Raw genomic sequence first — 26,372 nt, 5'->3', positions numbered from 1 at the left:
AAGAGGCGTTGTCTGTAAGATTCGAGAAAAGTTGGAAAATGGCCCAAAAACCAAATTTTTGTTACTTTGCCTGAATAAAGTATATTATATGACTGATCGATTGACCCAATAATTATTTTTTCTTAAGAATTATTTTTTTTCCTGAGCGACCATTTTTTCAAACACCACTTTTTTGACTGCCAAAATCGAAAAATCAGCATTTTTTTTAAATCGTTAAAAAATTAAGAAAAAGACTGAAACAAACGACGTTTATTTTGATGACTAACCTATGTAAGTACATTTGAAAGAAACAAGATTTAAAAGGAAGGATCAAAATTTTATACCATGAATCACCAAGATATATAACCTATTTTATCGTATATTTACAAAGCATGCGACTATGCTCCGTTTCGACGGCTATATCTCGAGTAGCGGGTGTTCTCATAATCTACTTATTAAAGTTCTCATAATCTACTTATTAATCTACTTATGAAAGTCCTGAAGTTGGGGAAGTTTTTGATATAAAAATCCCCGCGGGCAACTATATTGTCGGAAAAGGAATATGTCTTAAAAATTCCAAAGTTTAAGTTTTGCAAGAATTTTGGACCAATTTGGACGAGAAAGGACTGGTAGAGAGTCTCAATATTTCCTTCCCTTAAAAAACAAAAGCAGAGAAGACATTGACAGCTACTTTAAACTACGCTTGGGTATAAAAGAAATTATTTTTTGAAATATTACGCTTGAAAACCGACTATTTGAAGATAGTGCTTAACCGAGTTATTTGCAAATAATACCTAAATGTATGGCGTATCTAGCTGTATGATTATCAAATACCTGAATAAAAGCTCGCTTATATCGTGTAATTACGAAAAAAGCGAACTAAAAATCCATTTCCTCTCTTGTTTAATAACATCAATTCAGCGTCGATTTCACATCCAGCCCCTCCCTCAGAGGGCTCCTGTCGTCTCTTCTAAACGCCCACGTGCGCACTCATTACACAAACATTACACAACTAGTAGTAAGAGGACATAGAATATAGCATGTAATCGCTTTAAAAAAATAACGTCTAAGTGCGGTATTGGCGAGGGCACGGGTACGGATTGCGGTTCTATTACCGTAAAGGGCAAAACAATAAGTGAATTCTGCGCACTAAGTGAATGCTGGCGCGATGTTGCTGCTCACTTGAAAATGGTGAAGCTCCGAAGAGAGAATGTGTCTTCAGAGAAAGAACTGATACTGCTGAGAGCAGGTAAGGGTCTGCATTTGCACGGCTACGGCATTTTACCAAGTTTTAAAAGGACTGTTTATCTTAGGTTTCTTTGAGGGGTTCGAGTCATTGAGCTTTTCGGTGTGCCCAAAGCATCGAAACAGCTATGGCCTTGGATGGCGGGGACGAAACAAACAATGCTGTGTTCCAGAGACAGTCTCTGCACACCCTTCCAAACACCATACAGCTGATCGCTCTGTTAATAAGCATCTCTCTCAATGTATCTTTAAACTCACAGGAAGGTTATTAACTATCGGATCAGGTACGTGACAAATATGTAGAACACGATTAAAGAAAACCAAGACCAAGATAAAATATTATTATCTTTTTAGCGATTTGCCGGCAGTGTCGTGAGAAGTTATCGCGAGATCAAGTGATAGAGGTATGCACAGTGCGTGAGTGTCCGCATGTCTTTTTATCCGCACCGAAATAATTGGAAACAATACTCTGCGAGACTGTATACAAATTTCAGTTTATATCTTTTATGTCTTCCCGATAAGAAAACTTTTTAATGCTAGAAGACTTGAGACGATATAATAAAGTAATATTATTATTGTTATCGTTACAGCGCGTATGGTATTGTCACCAGTTTACTTCGGAGAGGGCCGACCGACAAGAGACAAAAAATCTATTAGAATACACGCTATTCACCAGGCTATCCGCTTTAAATTATCAGTCACATTCCTCAAAGAAACTTTCAAAAGACTCACTGCTTTAGATTTTTAAAATATTTTTCGGTTTTTTCGTTAAAAATCATCGGAGATTGTTACGTAATCGACCGGAAGTAAACTGGTGAGACATGAAGGTGTAATATTTCACCACCCACCGTCGTTTCTGTTATTTTGCCGTGCGAGTTTTGTGTTTTTTTTAGGGACGGACCAGTAGAAAAGTGATGGGATGGGTGAGCGATTTTTTTTTCCTGCTCGAACGATTTTTTTTCTTGCTGCACAAAGCTTTGTGGGGGTAAGGTCGAACTTCACGAACTCCCTAATAACTCAAATTATGTTTTACTTTTCTTGGATTTGGACCTTATTTTCGACCATTTAGACTTAACTGTATGCGCCCGTGATTAGATTTTTCTTAGCACCGGGTTAGGTGGGTGTGGCAAATACTTGCAGTGGATGCTGTTTACGAATCACTTGATTTGATTGCGTTGTAGGGTGATGTAGAGGGAAGCAATGAGAACGACACCCTAGGTGAGCCTGATGCCGAGGCACTGGCTCAGGATCTCGACAGACTGGTACTAAGTCCTGACACTTCGTTGTACCAACCTTCATCATCGCAAGACGACTTGTATTAGACCACTAGCAGCAGCTCAAGCACCTACTGAATTGCCTCTCCCCAGTCTTCTTTATGGAGGAAAGCTGTCTAGGGCCTCTAGGATCTATGATGAAAATCCAGTGGGAGAATGCACCTGCTAAAACACAAAACGCCACCACGCCAGCAAAACAAGCCAAATAATCGCAGAGGTCATCAAGACTGTGGCCCCGAATTCCCCAGTAGATCTATGGAAGGCAGTGACGAGCAAAGGGATAGTAGCCGACTCTTGCAGACATCCACTGACAACGATCTGCTGCTTGCCGTCGTGGAGTCTTATAAGCTGGCAGAAGATCCGGAGACTAGACGTCGGTTACTCAGTCTGGTGGCCAGCAAAGTAAGCTTCGCAGATGTAAAGCAGCAAATTCCAAGACTCACCCGATATGAGTTTACCGCTGCAAGATGATATCAACGAGAAATCGGTGCTGGACTCTCACTTCCACAAGAAACCGAAAAGCAGGGAAAAAGTAAATCCTGAAAGTGGACGTGGATTTGATGACCTCGTGTCCATTTTAGAAACTCTTCTCCAGCATGGTGCTGATGATGCGAGTGTTCGTAGCCTAAAAGACAACCTAAGACACCTAAAACAGTACATCAAGAGCGATTACAAGGTAATCACGAGTAAACGGGGGACTTTGTTTCCGAACGTTTTCAGTATGCATACGAATCTATAAATCACGTATTGTATAAAACAATAACACAATAATTACACATTGAATATCCTCAGATCCACTGTTCTATCGCACTGAGTGCACTGAGTGACCCCAAGAAGGAGTGTTTCGGCTGTAAATGCCATCACACCCATGATCAGCTTTGCGACAATTGTGAGACCTTGAAATCTGTAAGCAAACACACATATTCATTGCAAAAAGATGGCGAGCATATTTGCATTAACTTGCAAAATAACCATGACTAATAAACAGTTATTAGAAAAATACTTTCGGAGCGCATGGCAGTTCTAAGCCTGCAATGTACGACAATGGGTATCAAATAAAAAGGTCCTTTCGGTACTAGAACTGCTAAATTCTCCCGTGAGGAAAATTGTTTATTTTCTTAGTGTTTAGATTTAGTTGTGGCCCTAGTACACTCGACAAATCTCCCAGATGATGTGCGGGATGACGCCCTGTTTTTGTCCAAAGCATCTTGCGACGCAATCCTTTCTTGGAAGGCACACCAGCTACGCATGTTACATCAAGATACAGCCAGGGCAGACGCCGTGGAGGGGTGACAAGATGACGAAGTGTTGGTATACCAAGACTTCGCAATGAAGTACTTACCAGCGCAATACAGGGAGACGCAGTCCGAATTCTTTGGTAAGAAGGGAATATCATGGCACGTGACAGTTTGTCAGTCCAAGAGAGATGGTGAGATGGTTGCACAAACGTTCATCCATATAGTCGAGTCGGGGCTACAGGACAGTCATACAGTGGTTACAGTCATGGACCAATCAACAGCACTGCTATTAAGTGGAGTGGAATCAGCAGTCTCTCTAACTTCGTGATGTCATCAGCTGGCGTGAGAGCCTTCAAAGCGTACGGTGTTGGCGATGAAGAATTCCAGGCATGGAGCTCTTTTCGGGGTAAACATGAGGGTCAGGATTTAGCATCTTTTCACAGCGATAGGTACATTTTCAGCAAAACAGCATTGAGAGAAGAGACACAACAACAGATCCTCTCATCATTGTATAATTTATCATAGATAATAATGTTCTCAAACATTGTATATACACCTTAGGATAAAAACATAATAATTGTTTAAGTTGATGTCATTTGATACTTTAGAATTTCCAGGCGAAAGGCAGTTCGAATGGATAACTTCTGCTCCAGGATTTGGTGACTTTGTGCCAGTCATCAAGCGCCAAGCAAAGAAGCCACCCTCAAGCGGTGCGGCAGAAGGTGAAGTAGGTACTGAAGACCCCCAAGACACAGTCGAACACACTAACAACCCTCTGTTTCAGTGTACCGAGTATGGCTGCATGAAGAGTTATATGACCCACGGCCGCCTTGATCAACACCTGATGTATGGTCAACACGTATTCCACCAAGAAAGAAGCCTTCCCCTGCTAGACCAAGCAAAGCTTGGCTATGCCAAGCGATTAGAGGCAGGTGGAGCCGTGCTAATGACCGCGACGGCCCCAGATGCCGGGTCAAGAGCATCTACAATGACAGAAGGATGGGCGAGTCGAGACGTAAAAAATACACGCACTCAGCGTTTCACCACCAAACAGAAGACCTTTCTAGAGAAGAGATTTAAACATAGAGAGAGATCAGGGGTAAAAGCAAATCCGGAAGATGTTGCTAAGGAAATGCGTCATCTTCGAGATGACGATGGCTGGCGCGTGTTTGGCGTTGAGGAGTTTCTCCGTCCTCAACAAATTACTTCCTTCTTTTCTAGAATGGCAGCGAAGAAAATAGTAGGTGGGACAACCGAGTCAGACGACGAAGCTGAAGACTTTGCGCAAATGCAATCTGAAGTCCAATCAAACTTGCTCGAGGCACTGTAGCAGATCAACCACCCCGTGCTGTTTTCTGGAACAAACCTTTGCGGTTTAACAGAAGCCGACGTAGCTAGTGTAAAAATTACTCAGCTACGTTCAATAGCAAGTCACATGGCTTTAAGCGTTAAAGGAAGGGCAAGGTAGTCTACTCTGATGCAATTATTGCATTTTTGAACAAGTGCCCCTGTAAAGCAAAGTAAACAATACAAATGTTTCCCTTCCCCGCCCTCATCATTTTAAGGCCTCTCTAAAAATTGTTATTTTTTATTTTTAAATAAAAGCCTTTATTTCTCTTTTTCGCCATTTTATGGTTACGGTTTGCTTTCGCCAGTGAGTGAAACATTCTCTTCATATTTCATTCTCTTCATATTTATCAGTGTAAGAAAGACGGCTTTTGTTGTCGTTATGATATGCAATCAATAAAAATTACCTGCTGGAGGTCCATTGCGGATAGATTGATGACATAAAAATAACGTTTTATTTTATTTGTCATACAGTCGGTATAGAAGATATAAAATGCTGAAATGCATCAATTTACCCTAGGTAATTTTTTTTTTAAATTTCTTCTAGGATAGTTCACCCCTCATCCAAGGATATGCCTCTTTAGATCCGCCAATGTGACATATCATATAATGTTAATAATTCAGTTATCGAAGTGATACGTGATCCGTGATACCAGATAACATTTTTGCGAAAAGTTGAATTTCTGAGGTATTTTGAAAGTATTTCTAAAAAAAAAATGTTGCCCAAACGTGGTCTAAAATATTTGTTGATGTCTTTTTGTTTTTGTTTATTATGGGGAAGGAAATATCAAGACTCGCTTCCAGTCCTTTATCGTCCAAATTTGGCAGATCACTTTCCAGCAAAACTTACACTTTGGGTATTTTTGAGACATATTCCTCTTCCGACAATATAGTTGCCCGCGGGTATTTTTAAATCACAAACTTCCCCAACTTCAGGACTTTCAGAAAATAAAGGAGACACCCTCAACTACTCGAGATATAGCCGTCGAAACGGAGCATAGTCGCATGCTATGTAGATATATGATAAAATAGGTTATATATCTTGGTGATTCATGGTATCAAATTCTGATCCATCCTTTTAAATCTTACTTCTTTCAAATGTACTTACATAGGTTAGTCATCAGAATAAACGTCGTTTGTTTCAGTCTTTTTCTTAATTTTTTAACGATTTTTAAAAAATGCTGATTTTTCGATTTTGGCAGTCAAAAAAGTGGTGTTTGAAAAAATGGTCGCTCAGGGAAAAAAATAATTCTTAAGAAAAAATAATTATTGGGTCAATCGATCAGTCATATAATATACTTCATTCAGGCAAAGTAACAAAATTTTGGTTTTTCAGCCAATTTCCAACTTTTCTCGAACCTTACAGTCAACGCCTCTTTAATACCTTTTCTAATATTTGTAATCTCGCGTCCACGGCAGCGATCCAGCGGTCACCGCAATCTTCGCAAGCTGTCGAACAACAAAAACTCGTAAAAACCAGGACAAAAATAGGTGTCGACGAATCTCTGGCTATAAGGTACGGAAAGCCCCGTGCAGACAGTGTCAAACATTGCTGGCGAAAGGCTCGAGACGCTGGCCCTGGCGCTGCTTGAACTCAGGTTGGGAGGTGTTGTGGAGCAGACCGCAACATTTCATGACTTGTGGCTAACTGAGCGTAGTGGAAGCAGCAATGCTGACTGATGTTGGCAACGTTTGCACGTGGCTTAATAGAACGAGATGACGATGGCTGGCGCGTGTTTGGCGTTGAGGAGTTTCTCCGTCCTCAACAAATTACTTCCTTCTTTTCTAGAATGGCAGCGAAGAAAATAGTAGGTGGGACAACCGAGTCAGACGACGAAGCTGAAGACTTTGCGCAAATGCAATCTGAAGTCCAATCAAACTTGCTCGAGGCACTGTAGCAGATCAACCACCCCGTGCTGTTTTCTGGAACAAACCTTTGCGGTTTAACAGAAGCCGACGTAGCTAGTGTAAAAATTACTCAGCTACGTTCAATAGCAAGTCACATGGCTTTAAGCGTTAAAGGAAGGGCAAGGTAGTCTACTCTGATGCAATTATTGCATTTTTGAACAAGTGCCCCTGTAAAGCAAAGTAAACAATACAAATGTTTCCCTTCCCCGCCCTCATCATTTTAAGGCCTCTCTAAAAATTGTTATTTTTTATTTTTAAATAAAAGCCTTTATTTCTCTTTTTCGCCATTTTATGGTTACGGTTTGCTTTCGCCAGTGAGTGAAACATTCTCTTCATATTTCATTCTCTTCATATTTATCAGTGTAAGAAAGACGGCTTTTGTTGTCGTTATGATATGCAATCAATAAAAATTACCTGCTGGAGGTCCATTGCGGATAGATTGATGACATAAAAATAACGTTTTATTTTATTTGTCATACAGTCGGTATAGAAGATATAAAATGCTGAAATGCATCAATTTACCCTAGGTAATTTTTTTTTTAAATTTCTTCTAGGATAGTTCACCCCTCATCCAAGGATATGCCTCTTTAGATCCGCCAATGTGACATATCATATAATGTTAATAATTCAGTTATCGAAGTGATACGTGATCCGTGATACCAGATAACATTTTTGCGAAAAGTTGAATTTCTGAGGTATTTTGAAAGTATTTCTAAAAAAAAAATGTTGCCCAAACGTGGTCTAAAATATTTGTTGATGTCTTTTTGTTTTTGTTTATTATGGGGAAGGAAATATCAAGACTCGCTTCCAGTCCTTTATCGTCCAAATTTGGCAGATCACTTTCCAGCAAAACTTACACTTTGGGTATTTTTGAGACATATTCCTCTTCCGACAATATAGTTGCCCGCGGGTATTTTTAAATCACAAACTTCCCCAACTTCAGGACTTTCAGAAAATAAAGGAGACACCCTCAACTACTCGAGATATAGCCGTCGAAACGGAGCATAGTCGCATGCTATGTAGATATATGATAAAATAGGTTATATATCTTGGTGATTCATGGTATCAAATTCTGATCCATCCTTTTAAATCTTACTTCTTTCAAATGTACTTACATAGGTTAGTCATCAGAATAAACGTCGTTTGTTTCAGTCTTTTTCTTAATTTTTTAACGATTTTTAAAAAATGCTGATTTTTCGATTTTGGCAGTCAAAAAAGTGGTGTTTGAAAAAATGGTCGCTCAGGGAAAAAAATAATTCTTAAGAAAAAATAATTATTGGGTCAATCGATCAGTCATATAATATACTTCATTCAGGCAAAGTAACAAAATTTTGGTTTTTCAGCCAATTTCCAACTTTTCTCGAACCTTACAGTCAACGCCTCTTTAATACCTTTTCTAATATTTGTAATCTCGCGTCCACGGCAGCGATCCAGCGGTCACCGCAATCTTCGCAAGCTGTCGAACAACAAAAACTCGTAAAAACCAGGACAAAAATAGGTGTCGACGAATCTCTGGCTATAAGGTACGGAAAGCCCCGTGCAGACAGTGTCAAACATTGCTGGCGAAAGGCTCGAGACGCTGGCCCTGGCGCTGCTTGAACTCAGGTTGGGAGGTGTTGTGGAGCAGACCGCAACATTTCATGACTTGTGGCTAACTGAGCGTAGTGGAAGCAGCAATGCTGACTGATGTTGGCAACGTTTGCACGTGGCTTAATAGAATAAGGCGCGCGCCATGCACGTACATATTCTAGGTGAAGAACATCGGTGCGTTCTCACCGGCTTGTTGACTGCAGTCGTTGCCAGTCCATCCTGGTAGGCAGGCACACGTGTTCGGAGCCTTACATCTCCCACCATTTAAGCATGGTGGATCACAAATTGCTAAATGGAGGAAGAACATGTATTAACCACACTCGCGCTACAAATCGTAGCAACACTTCGCTTTTTTTACCGGTCATTGTCTTGTGAGGAGATTTCATACTAAAAAGCCACATCGGACCCTTGATATGGCAAAATTCGATATAGCCTACCTGTAGGCTTTGATAGTTTTCCGGCACAAACCCCGAAAGGAGTTCGCATACCACGACCGCCATCTTGGATAATGCGCTCCGCAGGGGGAGGGTGCGAATTCATGAGCTCTAAAAAGGGGGGCCAAAGCAAGTGCTTCAAGAAAGGGGGGCGATTCAATGATCTTCCGTGTATTTCCTTATATTACTTGTTATCTTTAAGCCAAATGTCTGAGAATAGGGGGAGGGGCGCGGGGCCAGCTCGGCCCAGGCCTAAATCCGAAAACGAACAAGAAAATAATGTAAATTAATTGCGGACCGCTCCATCAAAAGGTCACGTGACTTACGAATTGTGCAGTGGGAGTGATCGAGGTGCCTAAGCCAACCCGCGCAACAATCATAGTACGTGCGAGTCAAGACCTCCGTCTTTTTCACTTTCTTGTGCGCTAACTGGAACAAAGTCCTGAGAAACAAAGATACAATCAGCTGCTCGATACTGAATGACATGATAGTCGCACAATCCAAGACACGACAGTCATACATTCCAAGACATGGCATAGAGTCATAAACGACATAAACACACAATCCGGACTGATATATCCTGTAAGTCTGACTCTCTCCTATGCTTTGCGGAAAATCTAGGTCTGCGTGCGAGATTTATCAGAAATTACGGTTAAACTTTAGGCAAACAATACATTAATTTTCCATTATTGTAATATGATAAATATGATAGGGAAAGTGTGGGATTAACGTGGGGGTTTAGAGCACTAAACAAGAATATGTCCCAAGGGGCTTTAGTGAATTAACTGTTTAACATTATTTTTTCATTATTGTAATATGATAAATTCTTGGTACAAAAAGTAATGTTGTGAAGTTGTACTCTGCTCATGAATTCTAAAACCTTCATAGGAAGGAAGTAAAAATGTAAAAATTTATTTATAAATTTAATTGTTAAATATAGAATCCACTTTAAACAAATAAGGAACAACTTTAAAAGCTTGGCGCCTAACTAGAAAACCTAGCCGTTAATTTAGGCCCTGGGTCTGATATCAGTCATTTTGAAATTGAGCATTGTTGGCGAAATACCACTTGTGCAGTACTCGCAAAATGCACCGGCGGGAATATTTTTCAAGGTAAAACACACTTTCAATTGCTTTGTATTTTTTGTAAGCCAATTTGCAATGACACATTTTAAGAACATAATGTACAGTATTCACTCGAACAAGCGCCCTCGCGGTTTTATGTGACTGAGGAAAAGAACTATTATAAAGCCATGGGATTCTAAGAAAGCACTGGAGCGAGAGACGAATAATAAATGGGTGGAGGTTTATTAAAAAGGCTACTCCAGGTTGTTATAATGATGAAGATACAGAGAAACTGTCGTAGTAGTATAAGGTTGATATTAAAAGAAAAAAAAAAATACTTCAGCCTTTAAGCACCTCCCGCGAATAAGCGCCGAAGGCCTGAGGGTCGAACAATTTAATAAGTCCCGGGGTGCTTATTTGAGTAATACGTTAATACCGATTACTCAAAATCGGATAACACTCCGTATAAAATTAAGTAATTGACTAAGAGTTCCCTGGGGACATCTACTCAGGATTGTAACTGTTTTTTCTCCCTGGACGGTTCGCATTGGGTTTCCCTTAGGCATTTTGGGTTTATTTGAGTACCCCCCGCAAACCTCCTTGTAACGCCCCCTCCCTCCTTGGGACTACAAATGAACCCACCACTCCTCTCCCCTTGGGGAAAAATCGTCAACACTAGATGGGGCTGAGAGACGTCTGGTCGAGATTTGACCTACCGGTAACTTGAGCACAACTTGAATGGATTGAAGGCGCATCTATGCAGGAACGGCTTGTAAACAGCTTTACTGTACGGTCGAAACTCGTAAAAAACTCGAGTATCTGTTTTCTTCTTAACGCAGACATTCAACCTAAATAAAAAAGACATTACTTCTCACTGAAGATTGGAAAGACCAATGCCTGGCTGTGAAAATATCCCCACTGTCTTTTGATATTGCTGCAAGAACAATTCCGTCTACTATAATTCATTGTGACTAGCTTGTTGATCAGGTGATCATTATTATATCATTCATCATTATATCCCAATAATGGATACCCTTTATTTTTATAAGAACGTCTAATTTTCAGTTGAGGCAAGACTGTTCATATTTTCGCATTACACAACTGAAAAATACAAAAATATTATTAAAGACAGAAGGCTATCATAATGAACACAATTTGATTTTTAGAAGGCATCGCACTAAAAAAACAATATTTTGCTGTTATCTGAGCCTCGTTCTTGGAATCTCAGTCTCGATTAAAAAGGGTTCTTATAAGAAAAAGTGAGATCTAATGGGATTTCTCCCTCGCACGGATTTGCCTGAGAGGATTCCACTACCGCCCCTGCAGATGGCCTCCCGGAAGATTAGATCTTGTTAGTTATCGTATGTCGTGGGTTTTGTCTCGAATATTTAAAAGCAATTGTAAGGCATTGGCCTTTATTGTAAGGCATTGGCCTTTATCCAAACGTGGCCTAGTATTATTTGCCACGCAAACAATGCTCAACAGCACAGCGCACATTCTACCTTTTGCACTTTTAAGATATATGAGCAAGGTAATGCATGGAGGTTCTTACAAAAAAGAGAGTGTATTTTGTGCGTGCCGGAATTCAGCAAATCGATAAAAGCAGTTTTGCAACAACTTTTGCGGATAATGTTTAATCGAACCACTTAAAAATGATATATAAAATGATATTTTTCTGTTGCGTTGAGCTAAAATTAGAGTCCGTTTTTTTGTAGACACGTTGCGTTACGTTTTTATTTATTACCCCCAGAAATGTACTAAGAGATTTCAAGTGATGACATGACAACAAATCCACTAACCCGCTTTGTGTCCGATTTACACAAAATATAAAAATTTGTAAGATAGCAGTTGTCTCAACGTCTGCCCTGAAGAAGTCTTATTAAAGACGAAAATTTGGCAGCGTCGAATTCAAGTTTTTGGTGTATTTTATTCGTTCTTCTGGTTCACGAACACGACTATCTGAGCTTCTTGTATTTATTCGTATCGATTTTCCCGAGGACTGATGAAGGAAGGTTTCTACAAGCTCATCAACTTAAAAAAAAAATTAAGTCTGCCCTGAAGAAGTCTTATTTAAGACGAAAATTTGGCAGAGTCGAATTCCAGTTTTTGGTGTATTCTAAATGAAAAACCGATGTTCTACGAAGATTGTCATGTCGTCCTCAACTTCGATGACACGTAAACATGCCTCTTATCTTTTGATGGCAATATTAGGTAAAGATATGTACTAACCCAGGCCCCGGTATTCCTCTAGTCTCTGACAGAGCATCCCACAAGCAACAGAACGCCAGTAAGCTCCCCAACAAGAAGCTCACGTTAGAAACAAGAGCTCCCATTTTGACGCGCGGATTTCCTCTCTCTCTCTTCGCGTTCAATGTCTGTGTTATGCGAACGGAATTAACTCGCTGAAGTAAATGCATTAAATGATTGGCGTCCAGAGGCCTGCTAAGCATTCTAATCCCGTCATCAAGGCTGGTGTGTGTAGATTATCCCTACGCTCGTCATCGTGAAAGACCTGATGAGCTCTCTATCGCTTCGCCAGGGCCGTGAGGGAGCCAATGTTTATGTTGCAAATTACCGACTGTCTAGCCTCCGTTACATACAACCGACGGTCGCAATTGATATAGAACACTTGCCGGTTAAACAGACACAAAATACCCTCGGCCAACATTCTACATCTTGAAGAGGAGAGACCTATAAAAAAAATAATCATTATCGTTATCAAAAAGTATGGCGGACTTTGGATCGTTGAAGGTTTTAAAGGGTTTTCTATTTGGCAATTTCAAGGAAGGTCGATATACCATCCCTTGGTGCCAGAGTCAAGTGCCCTTATTATCTGGCGGCTAGCGGCAAGCGCAGGTCCCGTAAACACAACACAGGCAACCCGCAAAAATCGTAAATTGGAAAAGCCCACAAGTCAAGAAGTTGGCGACAATCAAGACTTGCAACATAAAACACAGCACAACACCATAAAACACAGCACACCACCATTCGCTAACCTACGCTAACATTTTTGTTCAGAAAAAATAAATAAAAATGTTCACATCTCTAATTCGAAAAAATGCATCCGGTAAAACTAAAACAAAGATAAAAGTGTGACTTTTGAGTATCTTTCTCCACTTTTGGCGTTTTTTGATAACGATTTTCGGGTTGCCTTTGTACTGGCAAATCTGTATACTTTCCCGCTCTTTTTGCCAGTCGACAAGGGGCGTGTGCCTTGTTGTACTGCGCATGCGCTTTATTTAGACACAATGGGGTGCTAGACGCTGATTATACCTCGACGCTGTGATAATAGCCCATAAACTTCAATAAGGGATCTTAAACTGGTACTAACGATGGCTGGCAGGGAACTGCATAATCCTTAACAAAAAAAATCACATTGCCATAAATCGATAATTTATCCATATTCTCCTCCATTTGATTAAAATATAACAAGACCCATGGTGCTCTTTGATTGTGGTACTGCCACTTGCAAATTGCACTGACTATGATTTTTGAAGTTGGTATATATTAGGGTCTGGAGATAATGTGCCATGTATATAGGGGCACTAATCTCTGCTGGATGTGGAAAATCATTGTTTTTACAGCACATCCCTGGCACATCCACCCCTAGCTACAATTTCTATTAGACACTGGGGGTGGGGGTGGGGAATAGAGGTGAACATGTGCCCTACACCCACCCACCCCCACCCAACCACCTACCCACCCACCCCCACCCACCTACCCATTTCAAGATACAGGAGGTGGTGGCCAGAATAAAGTCTTGTAAACATAGCTGTCAACCCAATTTGGACAGAAATCTTGTGAAATAGGGTTAAATACAAGAATGTGAGACAAACCCAATAGAGCCAATGCGGGTGAATAAAGAGAATGTATGAACATTCTCACAAAAACTTTAGGCTTGTGACGAGGTCCAAAATCTTATGTACCCGCCTACAGCGGATGAGTTGACAGCTATGTGTAAAACACTGGCAAACACCAAAAAGAAACGGATAAACCGAACCATCGATGAGAACTGCCATTAGCGATGTGTGATCTAACACTTAGAGATATCTAACTTCTTTAATAAATACACAACTATCAAGTCCTTTTGGAGCAGCTAGACTACACAAATCTTTTCTCGAAGAAAAAAAACACGTAAACCAACATAAACCTACCTTCAGGATATGAATTTTCCACCTTTGTTAGACTTGGAGTTTTCTCGTCTCGCATTCTCTTCTTTGTATTCCGCGCCAATATCCGGGAATGTGTAAACATCTACTTACTCCCTCTCTGACAAATGTAGCACAGGAAACCCACCATTTGTATTTTTGTACCGAAAATATCCTTTTTTATTTACCTTTTTTCGAAGCTACTTGAATTTATTTAAAAAAATGTATTTTTCATTTTAATATCCACAAATAAGTATCTAGAACAAACAAGATATATTTGACATATTCGGGACATTTAATCTAACATCCGGGAATGTGGTTTGTAAGACCCTCGAGGGTGGTAGCACACATTGCTCGCTCGCCATTTTGAAGTAGCCGTATTTCGAAGACGAAAAGCTCGAACCCCCCTCTAAAAAACTCCATCGGCGAATCACTTCCGTTCGAAAGTCTCAAACATTTTCACTTCCTGTTCTCTGAAAAAGTTTCTGCAATACCAATGAATCTCGTTTAGCATGGATTTAGGCGATGAAGCCAGTCTGCATGATCATGGATTAGAGAATGGTGTGGTTTCAACCACTGCCGCCGAACTTGCTCACGTTTTGGACCCAAATACAGTCATTTCTACGTCTTCTGGAGAACGTGTAAGTTTGACAACTACTGGACTAGCAGTTCTAACTCCCGGCTTGGACGGACATACAACGGTAACTTCGCTCTCTGGCTTTTCTCTGTCGAGTTTCGATGCTGTGGATGTTAGTAAAGGGGAACATGAGCTCGCAGTCGCCACAGTCGGAGTTGATGGAAGGTAAGATACCCAGAGAAACACCTTCTAGCTGTATTAAATTGATTTTTTGAGGGGTTCACTTTACTAGATGCTTCTTCCATATATTTTATGAACAGGCCCGTAGCCAGGGGGGAGGGGGGGGGGGGTTTCAGGGGTTCGGACGAGTCCCCCTACCTGGCTTGAAGGTCCGCTCAGAGCAAACAAGAAATATTTTAAAACGTTTGGCTGGATTACCGTGCACATCAATATGTCTTTAAGATGACTTTAAAAAAACTTTTTTTTTAAATTATTATCTTTATTATTATCGTTATATGTTTAAAAGCACCCTATTAATAACATTTTTTAAAAATACAACATTTTTTAAAAATACAAGATTGAATTTATTTGAAGTATTGATTGCCTAATGTAATAAGGCGAGGGGGAGGGTATACCGGAAATTTGGTCTGCTGAAATGGAAAAAACGAACCACCCCGCTCAAAATCCTGGCTAAGGGCCCGATGAAATAGAATCTAATAGTGTCTGTTACATAGAGGTTTCCTTCTTTGAGGTCCGTAATATAGAAGTTTTGAGGAATATGTATTTTGAAATTCTCCCAAACAAACACTAAAATATAAAACCATACAAAAGAGGTTGTATTTATTTCTTCCCCCTCCAAGTAGGATTTTAACTTCTGTCTTTGTCCTGCTAGTTTAAAAAATATGCAAAGGCGGAGCAATAAAAAAATTTAATCTTATATTTTTAACAGCCTTCGGTTCACAACAGCACACCATGTCTCTCCTTCAACCTTCCATACTCCTCAGAGGAACCAAAACTTACCGACATCTGAAGCAGATTTTGTCTCCGACCTGTCACAAGGTGAGTACAATCAGGTACAGTAATGTTGGATACTCATGTTGCAAACTGGGGTATGAGTCCTTTATCATCCTTGGGCCTCAGGCCCTTGTGCCTGGGCCTCCTTGCCCGCTTAATATCTCTTCACAATCTGCAATCTATCATTGCACTTAGGCAGGTCCTGCAGAGGGATTCAGTGTCCTTAGGGAAAGAATCAGGGAATGGTTGATTTCTGGACATGACTCAGTACCTCCTTCGTCATTGGTAAAAGATGGCATACCACTCAAACCTCTTAATCAAATGATTGATGCCTACTTACAACCAGTTCCCTCTGTATTCTTGATATTTACTTGTCATTACAAAAGAAAATATTCTACTCTACAGAAGTCATTTTCTTTAATGTCAAGTAAATATGTCTGTCTAGCCTGTGTGTTTTGATGTTTCACAAAATCCCTGTCAAAATTGCATGTGATCTGAATACTCAGAAATCTAAAAATCATTATGGTGTCTTGTTTTAGTTGAGATTTTGAGTGGCGGGGAAAGTGAAGGGGGGTATGGAGGGGATTCAGTTTGTCATGAAGATCCTCATGCCTCCCCCTCCCCCCAGGAACCTGTCCAAAAAGCTGTGGTAAGTCAAAAAATGGGTAGGCCAATAAATAATATTTAATAATAAATTCTTTTTCCAGTAAGTTTCTTTAAGCAGGGCTTCTGGAATTACGCGCTTGTGCGGAAGCGCGTAATTTGGCTTTTTCCGCGTAATCCACAAATTTCCGCTTAATCCCGCGTAATTTGGCTAAATTTTGAAAGACAAAACATTTAATTGCAGAGCTGATAAAAAGCAAATAAAATGACTAGGCGTTCTTTGCTAAACCACGAAGGCCTAGGACTAATAATAAAATACCTTTTTTAATTGGCTGGTGGCTGGGAGCCAATGAAAACTCGCCTAATATATTTTCATGCAAAAAAATAACCGTTTTCAAGTTTTTTCATGCTTTCCTTCAGTACAAAATGTTGTTTGGGCGTAACAGTTGATATTCCGTGTAATTTAGAGCGTAATTCAGTAAAGAATCCCTCAAAATTTTGATTTTTAAAGAAAAATGTATCGCAAAATCCCGCGTAATTTAGCGCGTAATGATTGATTTTCCGCGTAATTTAGCCAAAAATCCCGCGTAATTTTGAGTTTTTTTCTGCGTAATTCCAGAAGCCATGTTTAAGTGATCTGTGACTCCTTTCCCTACAGTTCTCTGCCAAAATCAGTTTCCTTTTTTGTTTGTTTTTAATATGATATCTATATATTTTTCTAATATATTGTATATCCCTGATAGAGGAGAGGGGTTTTATTCTGAAAAGGCCAAAATTTGCTCAATGTGGTTTATAAAAGCAGGAAAATTGTTGCACTCTGGTTTATGAAATTGAATTTCCTTGTGCTAAAACATGACATCCGGTCTCATACAAAATATTTGATAATTGCTTGTTTAATGATTCGTGATTCCTCTACTTACCCCCTGACATGAGTCATGTTTGGCTTATATGTAATAGGCAACACATACAAAAGCAACAAATGAAAACTTGAAAAAAAAAACCTTGGGAGCCCCATTAATCAAATAGTAAATAACAGTTACCGTATTTATTGGTACAGAAGAAAAAGGGTGGATGGCCTAAAGGCAAGCGCAGAAGGAAAACATTGAGAGATACAAATGCACCTAAGGCCCCCCTTACAGGCTATGTGCAGTTCCTAAATGAGCAGCGAGAGAAGGTGCGCTCCGAACACCCTGAGCTTCCATTCCCTGAAGTTACCAAAATACTAGGTGCTGAATGGAGCAAGATGTCGCAAGATGATAAACAGGTCAGAAATAGTCATATAATTAGATTAGTGGCACCTTTTTATGGCGAGCCCTAAACCTTAAGTTGTGTCAGCACAGTGCATACAAATACTGTATAATGAAACCTTGCATCTTTTATTCAAATAAGGTAGCTTCGATGTTTTCAATAGTGCAAAAGTAACCAAATCTGTTGTTTGCTGAGTTACTGGTACAGTGGCTGCTGGCCACTGTACAAGCAAAAACTTTTTTTAATCTTGTAAAAACAAGTTAGTGTAATGCATGATTAGGTTTTCTTTACATTCAATTCTGAACCTCTATTTGTGATTTGCTGATTTGTGACTGTCTACAAATAAAGATATCTGTTTGGGCTCTTTAAATACTGTATTCTGAGGTGTGGTTACCAGGCGCGTACACAGGCGGCCAAAAAGTGGATCATTTCTTATTTATAAGGAATCTTTAAATAATATGCTTTTTCACCTATGACTCATACCTGTCAACTCTCCCGCATTAGGCAGGAGTCTCAAGATTTTGGACCCCTTCTCCCGCGTTGAGCACCAAATCTCCCTCTTTTTAGCTATTTTTATCGCTTCCGAAAGATTATTATATAGAAAATTGTCATTTTGCCTATTTTCTATTAAATTATTTGAACAATAATTCCCTTGCGTAGCACAATTTATCTAACACCCTCGTGAGATCTAAAAGTGGATTTGTTCGTGAGGGGTTTTTAGCCTGCAAGGTTAAACCCACCCTCCTCCCAAAAAAATGAATATACCCCACCCCTCCCCCTAAAAATTCTCAAGCCTTGAGATTTTCGGAGGTTGACAGGTATGTATGACTGCACACCCCCCCCCCCCCTCTCAGCCTGGGAACTTGCCTGGTTACCTTCATTTATACTGTATTTTAAGGTGTGGTTACCCTTAAAATATTTTGCTACATGTGTGTGGCTTTTTTGTTATTGACTATTTCTCACATTTATATTTTTCTAGTCAAATAAACTAGCAAATAGGTCTTATAAAAAACAAGGTTTTTTGGTGAGGTCATTATTATCATAATTATATCTAAAGCAAACCTGTAACTAACTGTAACACTAATGAATGTTTATTGTTTTCTAGAGATATCTTGATGACGCTGAGAGAGACAAGGAGCGATACATCATTGAACTGGAGAATTATCAGAAAACAGATGCATACAAAAGCTTTGTCAAAAAGCAAATTGAAAGGAAGAGAAAAAGTGAGTGTGTCTGCCCATCCCTTTTTGTGGGCATGGTGCAGAAATCAGCACTCAGCACTCGTTAAAGTTTTCTGGGTTGGCCTGGATTGGGCCTTTTGTCTGTTTTCCTGCCCCTTTTTTCACTTTTTTGTTCTTTTTTAGTGTTATGTAAATATATTAAAGTGAGGGAAGTCCCGAAATAATTGAATCAATGAATACAGTAATTCGTGACCATCTGGTTCTAGGTATTGAGATGTCAGATGGCTATAGCACTACCAATGGAAATGGAATAGAGGTTAGTCCTTTAATTCAGATAGATATTTACCATAGCATTAGAATGCAGTTACAGTGGTGCTGTATCTTTAATATTGTATGCAGCCCTCTCTCGGACTACACTGTACTTTCTATATTGCCACCTTTCATGTACACTCTTAATGGTGCTGTATTTTGAGTCTTCCAGTCAGTTCTCTTCATTGAGAAACTTGTAGTCAATATTTCAACAAACAATTTACATGCTCAGGATCTGATGAGGGGGGCTCACACTCAGGTGCTACAATATGAAATAACCCTTGTCATGGCAGCCAAGGGTGTTACCCATATACCCTAGACTCCCTCTAGGTGTCTGCATGCAACCTGCACAATTTACATTGCTGCCACTGCTTCTATTGCCATACCACTACTACCACCATGACCATCATCATCTCCATCAGCACCACCACTGTCTGAACCTCCATATTGTTCATACATTTGCATAGCTGTCAACCTTGCTTTAGGAAAAATCTTGAGAAAATACAGTGAATGTATCAGAAGCACCAAGATAGCTAATGTGGGAGAATACAGAAAATGCACCACCACTGTCTGAACCTCCATATTGTTCATACATTTGCATAGCTGTCAACTTTGCTTTAGGAAAAAACCTTAAAAAAATAAAGTGAATGTATCAGAAGTACCAAGATAGCTAATGTGGGAGAATACAGAAAATGTATGGGTATTTTCAAGAAAATTAAGCTTGAGAAAAGGTTCAAAATCTTAAGACTCCCACCTAATGCGGGAGAGTTGACAGCTATGCATTTGATGGCCTTACTTTAGCTTTGTGAGGAGGATGACCTGTATTGCAAGCCCTGTAACCAGTACTTCAACAACCTGCACAACAAGCGCGAGCATATCTACGGCCGCAAGCATCTCCAAACTGTCAGCGGTAAACTTCAAGTGCCGGAAGATGACGAAGAAGACCTCCCTGGATTCAACGTTCCGATCTTCACAGAAGAGTTCCTCAACCACAATAAACGTAAGATTAGCTGAAAATCATTTGTTTACATACTGTCACATCTACTAACTACTACTTATAGAATATAGAATACCCTCACTCTACAACTAAGGGACCGATCGTTATTTATGTCCACTGGGGAAAGGGGGTGGTTTTCTGGATAAATCCAAGATTGAAATTTTTACCCCCCCCCCCCAAAAAAAAAAATAAATAAAAAAATCTAATCATGAAATTTGCCCCCTCCCCCCAATTTTATTTCACACGACTATTCTATTTTACAAAATTTAGAGAAAGAGGATTACATTAGTTTTTTTGTATCGTGTCCAGTGGCCAAAGGAGTTAACAGGTTAAAGTGCTTTCGAGTAGGCCACTGCCTACAAATGAAATAAGCAAGTACGTATCCAATTGTGGGAAAGCAATTGAATTGTATATTTAATGACAATGGCCTGCAGGGTTAAACAGGTTTTTTCATGCATGTGTGTATGCTTTGAAGTCCAGTAATGACCTCCACAGCACAAGATGGGTTCTACGTGAGTGGAGCTGGTATTTCTGCACTCGCAACAAATTGTCTGATCGATCACGGCAATGAACACCCGATCGGAGAAGTTTCGAAATGTAGAATAAAAAAGTCATGCGTGGGATCCCTTTCGAAGGTGATATTAGGTACATTAGTACTAATTGGCGATAGTTTGAAATTTGCTCATCGATCGCGCAATCGAAATATCACGGAGAAGAAGGTAAAAATTACACCCCCCCCCCCCTTCTGGGTATAAGAAATAAAAAATACCCCCGCCCTAAGAAACTGCATTCCAAATACCCCCCCCCCTCCCCGCTAAAACCACCGCCCCCCCCCCCCCCCCCCCCCCGTGGACGTAAATAACGATCGGTCCCTAATAACAATTTCATTTATACCAAAAGTGGTGAGGTGTACTGTAATTGTTTGAATAAGGGGCGATGCGCTTTTTTTCATGTCCCAGGTGAGCCAATTATTTTGGGCTTATATCAAAAAACGTTTTTGTCTAGATAAAATGTGCCTCCCCCTCCCCCCCCCCCCACCCCCACCCCGAATAAGCGAATCTCCCCGTAATCGAGGCCTTTATCGGGGGAGGCACTTATTCCGCGTTTTTCCTAAAAGATAATACATAGTCCGATAATAGTTCTTGATATTCATCGATTCATTTATCAAATGATTAGCACGATAGGGCGATTTTGCCCTACCGTGTGAAAAACTGGATAAGTTACCGCGTCCAATGTTGACGCTTACTTCCATGGTTTCATAGACAGAGAGACGGAACTTCGTCAACTGCGCAAGACAGCAACAGAATACGAGGAGCAAAACGGCATGCTTATGAAACACATCGAGAATATGAAACAAGCGATTGAGAAAATCAGTATCGAGACCAACACACAGCGTAACACCAACGGGCTCCTACAACAACACCTAGACTCGATCCGGGCGGTCCTCACTCAAGGGTTCCAGGATTTACCGTTACCCCAGAGTCACGAGGTGCCGTCAATGGAAAGTATAGATACGTACATGACCAAGCTATACTCGGTCATACTCGACTCGCCGCAGGAGAATGATACGTTAATAAGTAGCGTTAGGGACATCGTGTCAAGACTCTGCTTCCAGTCGTAAGTATACCCAGCTCTTTGTGTGACAGCATTGCGTGAAATAAACATTGCGTTGCATAAACATTACGTGACATAAACATTGCGTGACATAAACATCGTCTGGCCAACTGTTTGCGTGACATAAGCATTGCAAGAACAGCTCTTTTGGTGGAATTATTAGTGCGTGACATGAGCATTGCGTATTGTGTAAATAGCTCTTTGAGTGGCGTGAGCGTTTTGTGACCAGCTGTTTGCGTGACCTAGTAAGCATTGCGTTACCAGGTATTTGCATGACTGCATTTTTGTACTAATGTGACTATAGCTGGCGTGATTTCACGTGACTTTTATCTTGAGTGATATTTTGCGTGACAAATACTTGACGTGATTAACAAACTCTGTGACAAGCACTTTGCGTGACCGAAACTTGGCGTGACCACTACTTGAGGTGACATTTGCGTGATCAACCCTTGTGCGAACGCGACACTTGGCCAGAGCATTTAGCGTGACACATGTACAGGACATTTACCATGACAGTAGTTATTTTGTAAACGACCACCAAAACTGTGTAGGGACTTTTTTTACTAGTGTATATTTCTTTCCCACCAGGGAAGGTGACAAAGAGCTCGACCCAACATGAGAACGAAGGCAACCGTAAAAGATAGTTGTAATATTTTTGTTAAATTGGTGTATAAATGAAACATATATAATGTACAGTTTAACAGGTGTGCATCATAATGGTCTGGTTGTCCCTATTCGGTCGGTTTATGGAGGTTCTAGCCTAAAAATATACCTCGCGCGTATCATTGCCGTGCCAAAACAAGACGATAGAGAAGTAGTGTGTGAACCGTTGTACCGAGTTCCCGTACGGTACGACAAAAAAGCTGCAAACAGTAAAAAAGTTTACCCAATGCTTGGCAGACTAATAAATCCGAATAAATTCCGTTTAGAATCCGTTATGTTAGCTGAAGTTTCACCTTTCATCACTTATTATCTCATACGTCATCCCATCCCTTGAACTGCGAATGTAAACTGCTCACCGCCTCACTCAACATGGGAAGGGTGCGCGCAATTTATTTGTCATCAGAACCAGATATACTGATGGATTGTTTTACACCGTTCTGTCTCCGCTAGGGTTCAGTTGATTTCTACGCGAACTTAAGGCCTCTCGCGGGTAATTGTTTTAAAAAATTCCTTCAAATTGAAACCCGTTTAGTAGCCCTTTCAAAGCGTGCGATCGATCTGATCTTTGGCGATATTCACCAATGATTCTAGTTTGCAAATTCTGAAATAAAAATTAGATATTTATAGTCGGCGAGGCGCGACGCAACGTGCAAATGAAATCGCAGTTTTTGGGGTTTGGTACAAAATCATAAAAAAAACTGTAGTTGCAAACCACTCCATTTTGCGTATATGAGGTCAGTCCAACTTGATGTCTTACATGACAAGCGGACAACCGAACCGATTCTTAAGCGCAGCAGACGGATGCGGATAAGAGAAACAGGAACGCTTTCCTATCATTCCTTTTCCGCTCGCCTTCAGCATCTTTTGCCTACTCCCTCCAACTCCCCTAATAAAAATAGGCTTTAGGTCACAACATTAAGAATAGTTTTTTTATGTAAAACCCGTTAAGGGGCAGATCGAAAAACCTTCAGTCAGCCCAAGAAACTAGTATTTGTTTACTTCTTTTTGCGCATATTGTTATCGCGTGGGTCTTAAGCTCAGATTGATTGAGGATCGTTGTCAAGTTAGTGTCACTTTTAGCACCAGCATATGGCACAATGTAAACAGAATCGCATGGTATATAGACATTTAATCAGTTTTTTTGTGCGTTTTATTACCTTTTCTTCATTTTCAAATGGCGATTCAAGACTCTTGCTTTTCACTGTAGTTTTGATTGGCAATTGGTTCCTACCACCTGATTTTATTCCGCTTTGCAAATTAGATATGCCTTATAGATAAACAAGAAAACCTGCCTTGACTTAAGTTACTGTCAAGTCGTGAATTCGCATAAAGCATCAACACGCGAAAAGGTAAGAAATGACGATTTTAACAATTACAGAAAAACAACAAGATATACTTCTACTAGTTTGGTACAGATGCATGAAAGCACGTTCAACGTCTCTGCTAAAACTAGGCTTTTCATTCATAATGATGTTTTGTCTTTACTTAAGTTTTAGTTTGGATTGTTTTTTGTTTTCTCACTCTCAGAGTGAGAACGAGGGTAAAAAGATCTTACAATGCCCACGTTCGCCTAGTTGAAATAAAATAGTGCGTGTCATTGAAATATTTTCAGTTTATCTTCAAACTCACCTTCTTACTAAATATTAATCTGTTTGGTATTATTCGACGCACTTAATGCGAGATTACAAAAGATTTAATCTTTATTGTAGATTCATGATCAGCGCTATATGAATTATGTCCAAATTGCGCATCTGAAGTTGGTGCATGATACCCTTTGGCGCCTTGAGACTCTTACATTATTACATATTTACATTAGCCACTAAACCATTTAAAGGTGCCACTGTCTAGCTTTCGCCTTTTCGCTGAATACGTCGCCCATTGGAAACTCGTGGCGTAACCCTGTTTCCCCCAAAGTGTTGATCGCGATATTGCGCCTATTGACGGGAGGGGAGGGGGGGGGGGGGGGGGGGGGTGGGGGTAATTCCTTATGATTTGCCCTATTCACATATACCTATTAAAAATATCTTGTCAGTGCAAATGGCGAATGCCGATTGTCAAATGGCAGTTCTAAGATAGAAAAATACCACGGAACACGTCAAATTTCTACTGAATGCAGGATAAATGTGGATGATTTCTGCGATTATATTATTTTTCATCTTTATTCTTACAAATAATTATAACTTTAAGTAGTAATTGGTCTTATAACTGCTATTTGCCAATTGCCATTCGCCTTTCCCACTGACAACGTTTATTGAAATAGGTGTATATAGATTGGCAGTAGAATCAGTTAAAAAACTACGTGTTAAAGAAATCGAGAAACGTCTGCTTTTGCTTTCAGAAGCTACTAAACACCATGTCTGACGTCACTTTTCTTGTAACTGGCATCGTGTCAATCATTGTGTCAATTACAGCCATAACAACCAATAGCCTCCTGTTGGTTGTTATTATCAAGAACCCACTCCACTGCCTACGAAAGCCATCGAGTGGTTACCTAGGCGCCTTAGCTGTGGCAGATCTCTCTATCGGAGCACTCTCCATGAGCTATTATGCAACGATCACATTGAGAGCATTTGAAACCGGAGAACTCGAGTACCATGGCGTGCGCTCATACCTCTCGGTTAGTGGTATGATGACGTACACTTCACAAGTTCTGCTGGTCGTGGTGCTGACGTTTGAACGATTTCTCTCCATTACTTGCCCAATCTTCCACAGAAATCACGTGACCTTCAGAGCCGCCGTCATTACATCATTAACGATACTCCTCTACTCGTCGGTATTCAGTTTCGTACAGTATGCGGAAGTCGATATCAAAGCGTACAACCTTGCGGATATCTTATTACATCACCTGTTACCATTGGCAACTGTGCCACTGGCCTACTTTGCAATCCACCGTGGGCTCAAAAAGCAACGCACAACCCCAAACCAAGCTGCAGAAATGCAGAGATATCATATTGAGAAGCGACTGGTTGGTACTGTTAGTATCGTAGGTCTGCTATTAGTATTGACACTCACTCCTTACTTGCTTATCATAGTTTTGTTGTCTTTTTGTACGGCGTGTAATGAAGAGAGGCTGATCAACGCACGATTAGTATCCATACTGATGTTATATGTAAACTCGGCAATGCACCCGTTTATCTATGGTTGGCGACTGCGCCAGTACAGGAGTTCTTTTCAAGCAGTTTTTTCGAGTTGCAAAGTGCAACAACAACGAACTAGGGAAATACAAATTCCGGGAATTTCAACTGAGCAAAAAACAGATACCTCTTAAATTGTTGGTGACGTGTAAAAAGGGAAAGTTCAGTGGTCAAGTGTGCAACCCAAATAGTTCAGTGGTCAAGTACGTAATCCAGATAGTTCAGTGGTCAATAAGCAATACGGATAGCTCAGTGGTCACGTACGTAATCCAGATAGTTCAGCGGTCAATACGCAATACGGATAGTTCAGTGGTCAAGTACGTAATCCAGATAGTTCAGTGGCCAAGTACGCAACCCGGATAGTTCAGTGGTCAAGTGTGCAACCCGGATAGTTTAGTGGTCAAGTGTGTGACCCGGATAGTCCAGTGGTCAAGTAGGCAACCTGGATAGTTCAGTGGTCAAGTGTGCAACCCGGATAGCTCAGTGGTCAAGTGTGTGACCCGGATAGCTCAGTGGCCAAGTACGCAACCCGAATAGCTATCACATGCGCAAAACCCGGATAGTTCATAGATAGATGAAAAGTTCAGTAGTAAATTAAGCTGCCCGAATAGCACAGTTTTCAAGTGCGCAACCGGTTAAAGGCGCAATCCGGATAGCTCCTTTAACTTAAAAACGGTTTGCCTAGGAAAGGACAATTTCGAAGTTTTATGTTGTAAGACACTAGGGTAAACACAATCAGCTTATGAGAAATTACTGCTTTCCTATCAACCGAGACATAATATAATAAAATAAATGGCTCGATGAA

General features: G+C 40.4%; 3 protein-coding genes and 1 pseudogene across 7 annotated transcripts in view; 3 read left to right on the top strand and 1 right to left on the bottom strand.

Annotated features, from left to right (window-relative positions):
* Positions 1-14,321, bottom strand: part of LOC5519352 (epidermal growth factor-like protein 8) — a 47,984-nt gene extending 33,663 nt beyond the window's left edge. For 2 of the 5 annotated variants that reach the window (XM_032364227.2, XM_032364228.2), the window contains exons 1-6: positions 14,234-14,321; positions 12,309-12,770; positions 10,796-10,927; positions 9,342-9,457; positions 8,768-8,869; positions 8,383-8,447 (exon numbers count right to left, since the gene is read on the bottom strand). In XM_032364227.2, coding sequence (XP_032220118.1) covers positions 8,383-8,447; positions 8,768-8,869; positions 9,342-9,457; positions 10,796-10,927; positions 12,309-12,529 — 636 coding nt within the window. In that variant the 5' untranslated portion in view covers positions 12,530-12,770; positions 14,234-14,321. Of the gene's footprint in view, positions 1-6,467; positions 6,533-8,382; positions 8,448-8,767; positions 8,870-9,341; positions 9,458-10,795; positions 10,928-12,308; positions 12,771-13,352; positions 13,424-14,233 lie in introns of those variants that run through there. The other 3 variants (XM_048731737.1, XM_048731739.1, XM_048731738.1) reach the window with 2 other exon arrangements.
* LOC116603162 lies at positions 318-6,219 on the top strand (annotated as a pseudogene).
* Positions 14,322-14,514: 193 nt separating the features above from the next.
* Positions 14,515-22,471, top strand: LOC5519351 (high mobility group protein 20A). The gene is made up of 9 exons (XM_032364225.2): positions 14,515-15,029; positions 15,754-15,863; positions 16,358-16,467; positions 17,479-17,685; positions 18,775-18,892; positions 19,117-19,166; positions 19,961-20,159; positions 21,419-21,773; positions 22,359-22,471. The coding sequence occupies exons 1-9, from the start codon at positions 14,740-14,742 to the stop codon at positions 22,387-22,389; spliced, it is 1,470 nt and encodes a 489-aa protein (XP_032220116.1). The 5' UTR covers positions 14,515-14,739; the 3' UTR covers positions 22,390-22,471.
* Positions 22,472-22,844: 373 nt separating this feature from the next.
* Positions 22,845-26,372, top strand: LOC116603158 (somatostatin receptor type 4). Its single transcript, XM_032364226.2, has 2 exons — positions 22,845-23,782; positions 24,772-26,372. Exon 2 carries the CDS (start codon positions 24,787-24,789, stop codon positions 25,699-25,701), a length of 915 nt encoding a protein of 304 aa, XP_032220117.1. The 5' UTR covers positions 22,845-23,782; positions 24,772-24,786; the 3' UTR covers positions 25,702-26,372.

This window comes from Nematostella vectensis, chromosome 8, assembly GCF_932526225.1.
Source record: "Nematostella vectensis chromosome 8, jaNemVect1.1, whole genome shotgun sequence".
In the NCBI taxonomy this organism is placed as follows: domain Eukaryota; kingdom Metazoa; phylum Cnidaria; class Anthozoa; order Actiniaria; family Edwardsiidae; genus Nematostella; species Nematostella vectensis.
The sequence above is the reverse complement of the archived record's forward strand: the minus strand, read 5'-3'. Positions and strand labels throughout refer to the sequence as shown.

What these genes read in the sequence shown, in the direction of transcription:
- LOC5519351 (XM_032364225.2), top strand. Translation starts at nt 14,740, where the DNA reads ATGGATTTAGGCGATGAAGCCAGTCTGCATGATCATGGATTAGAGAAT. An exon ending in TGTCTCCGACCTGTCACAAG is followed by an intron (nt 15,864 to 16,357) that starts GTGAGTACAATC and finishes GTCTTGTTTTAG; the next exon opens with TTGAGATTTTGAGTGGCGGG. An exon ending in TGTCGCAAGATGATAAACAG is followed by an intron (nt 17,686 to 18,774) that starts GTCAGAAATAGT and finishes ATTGTTTTCTAG; the next exon opens with AGATATCTTGATGACGCTGA.
- LOC116603158 (XM_032364226.2), top strand. Translation starts at nt 24,787, where the DNA reads ATGTCTGACGTCACTTTTCTTGTAACTGGCATCGTGTCAATCATTGTG.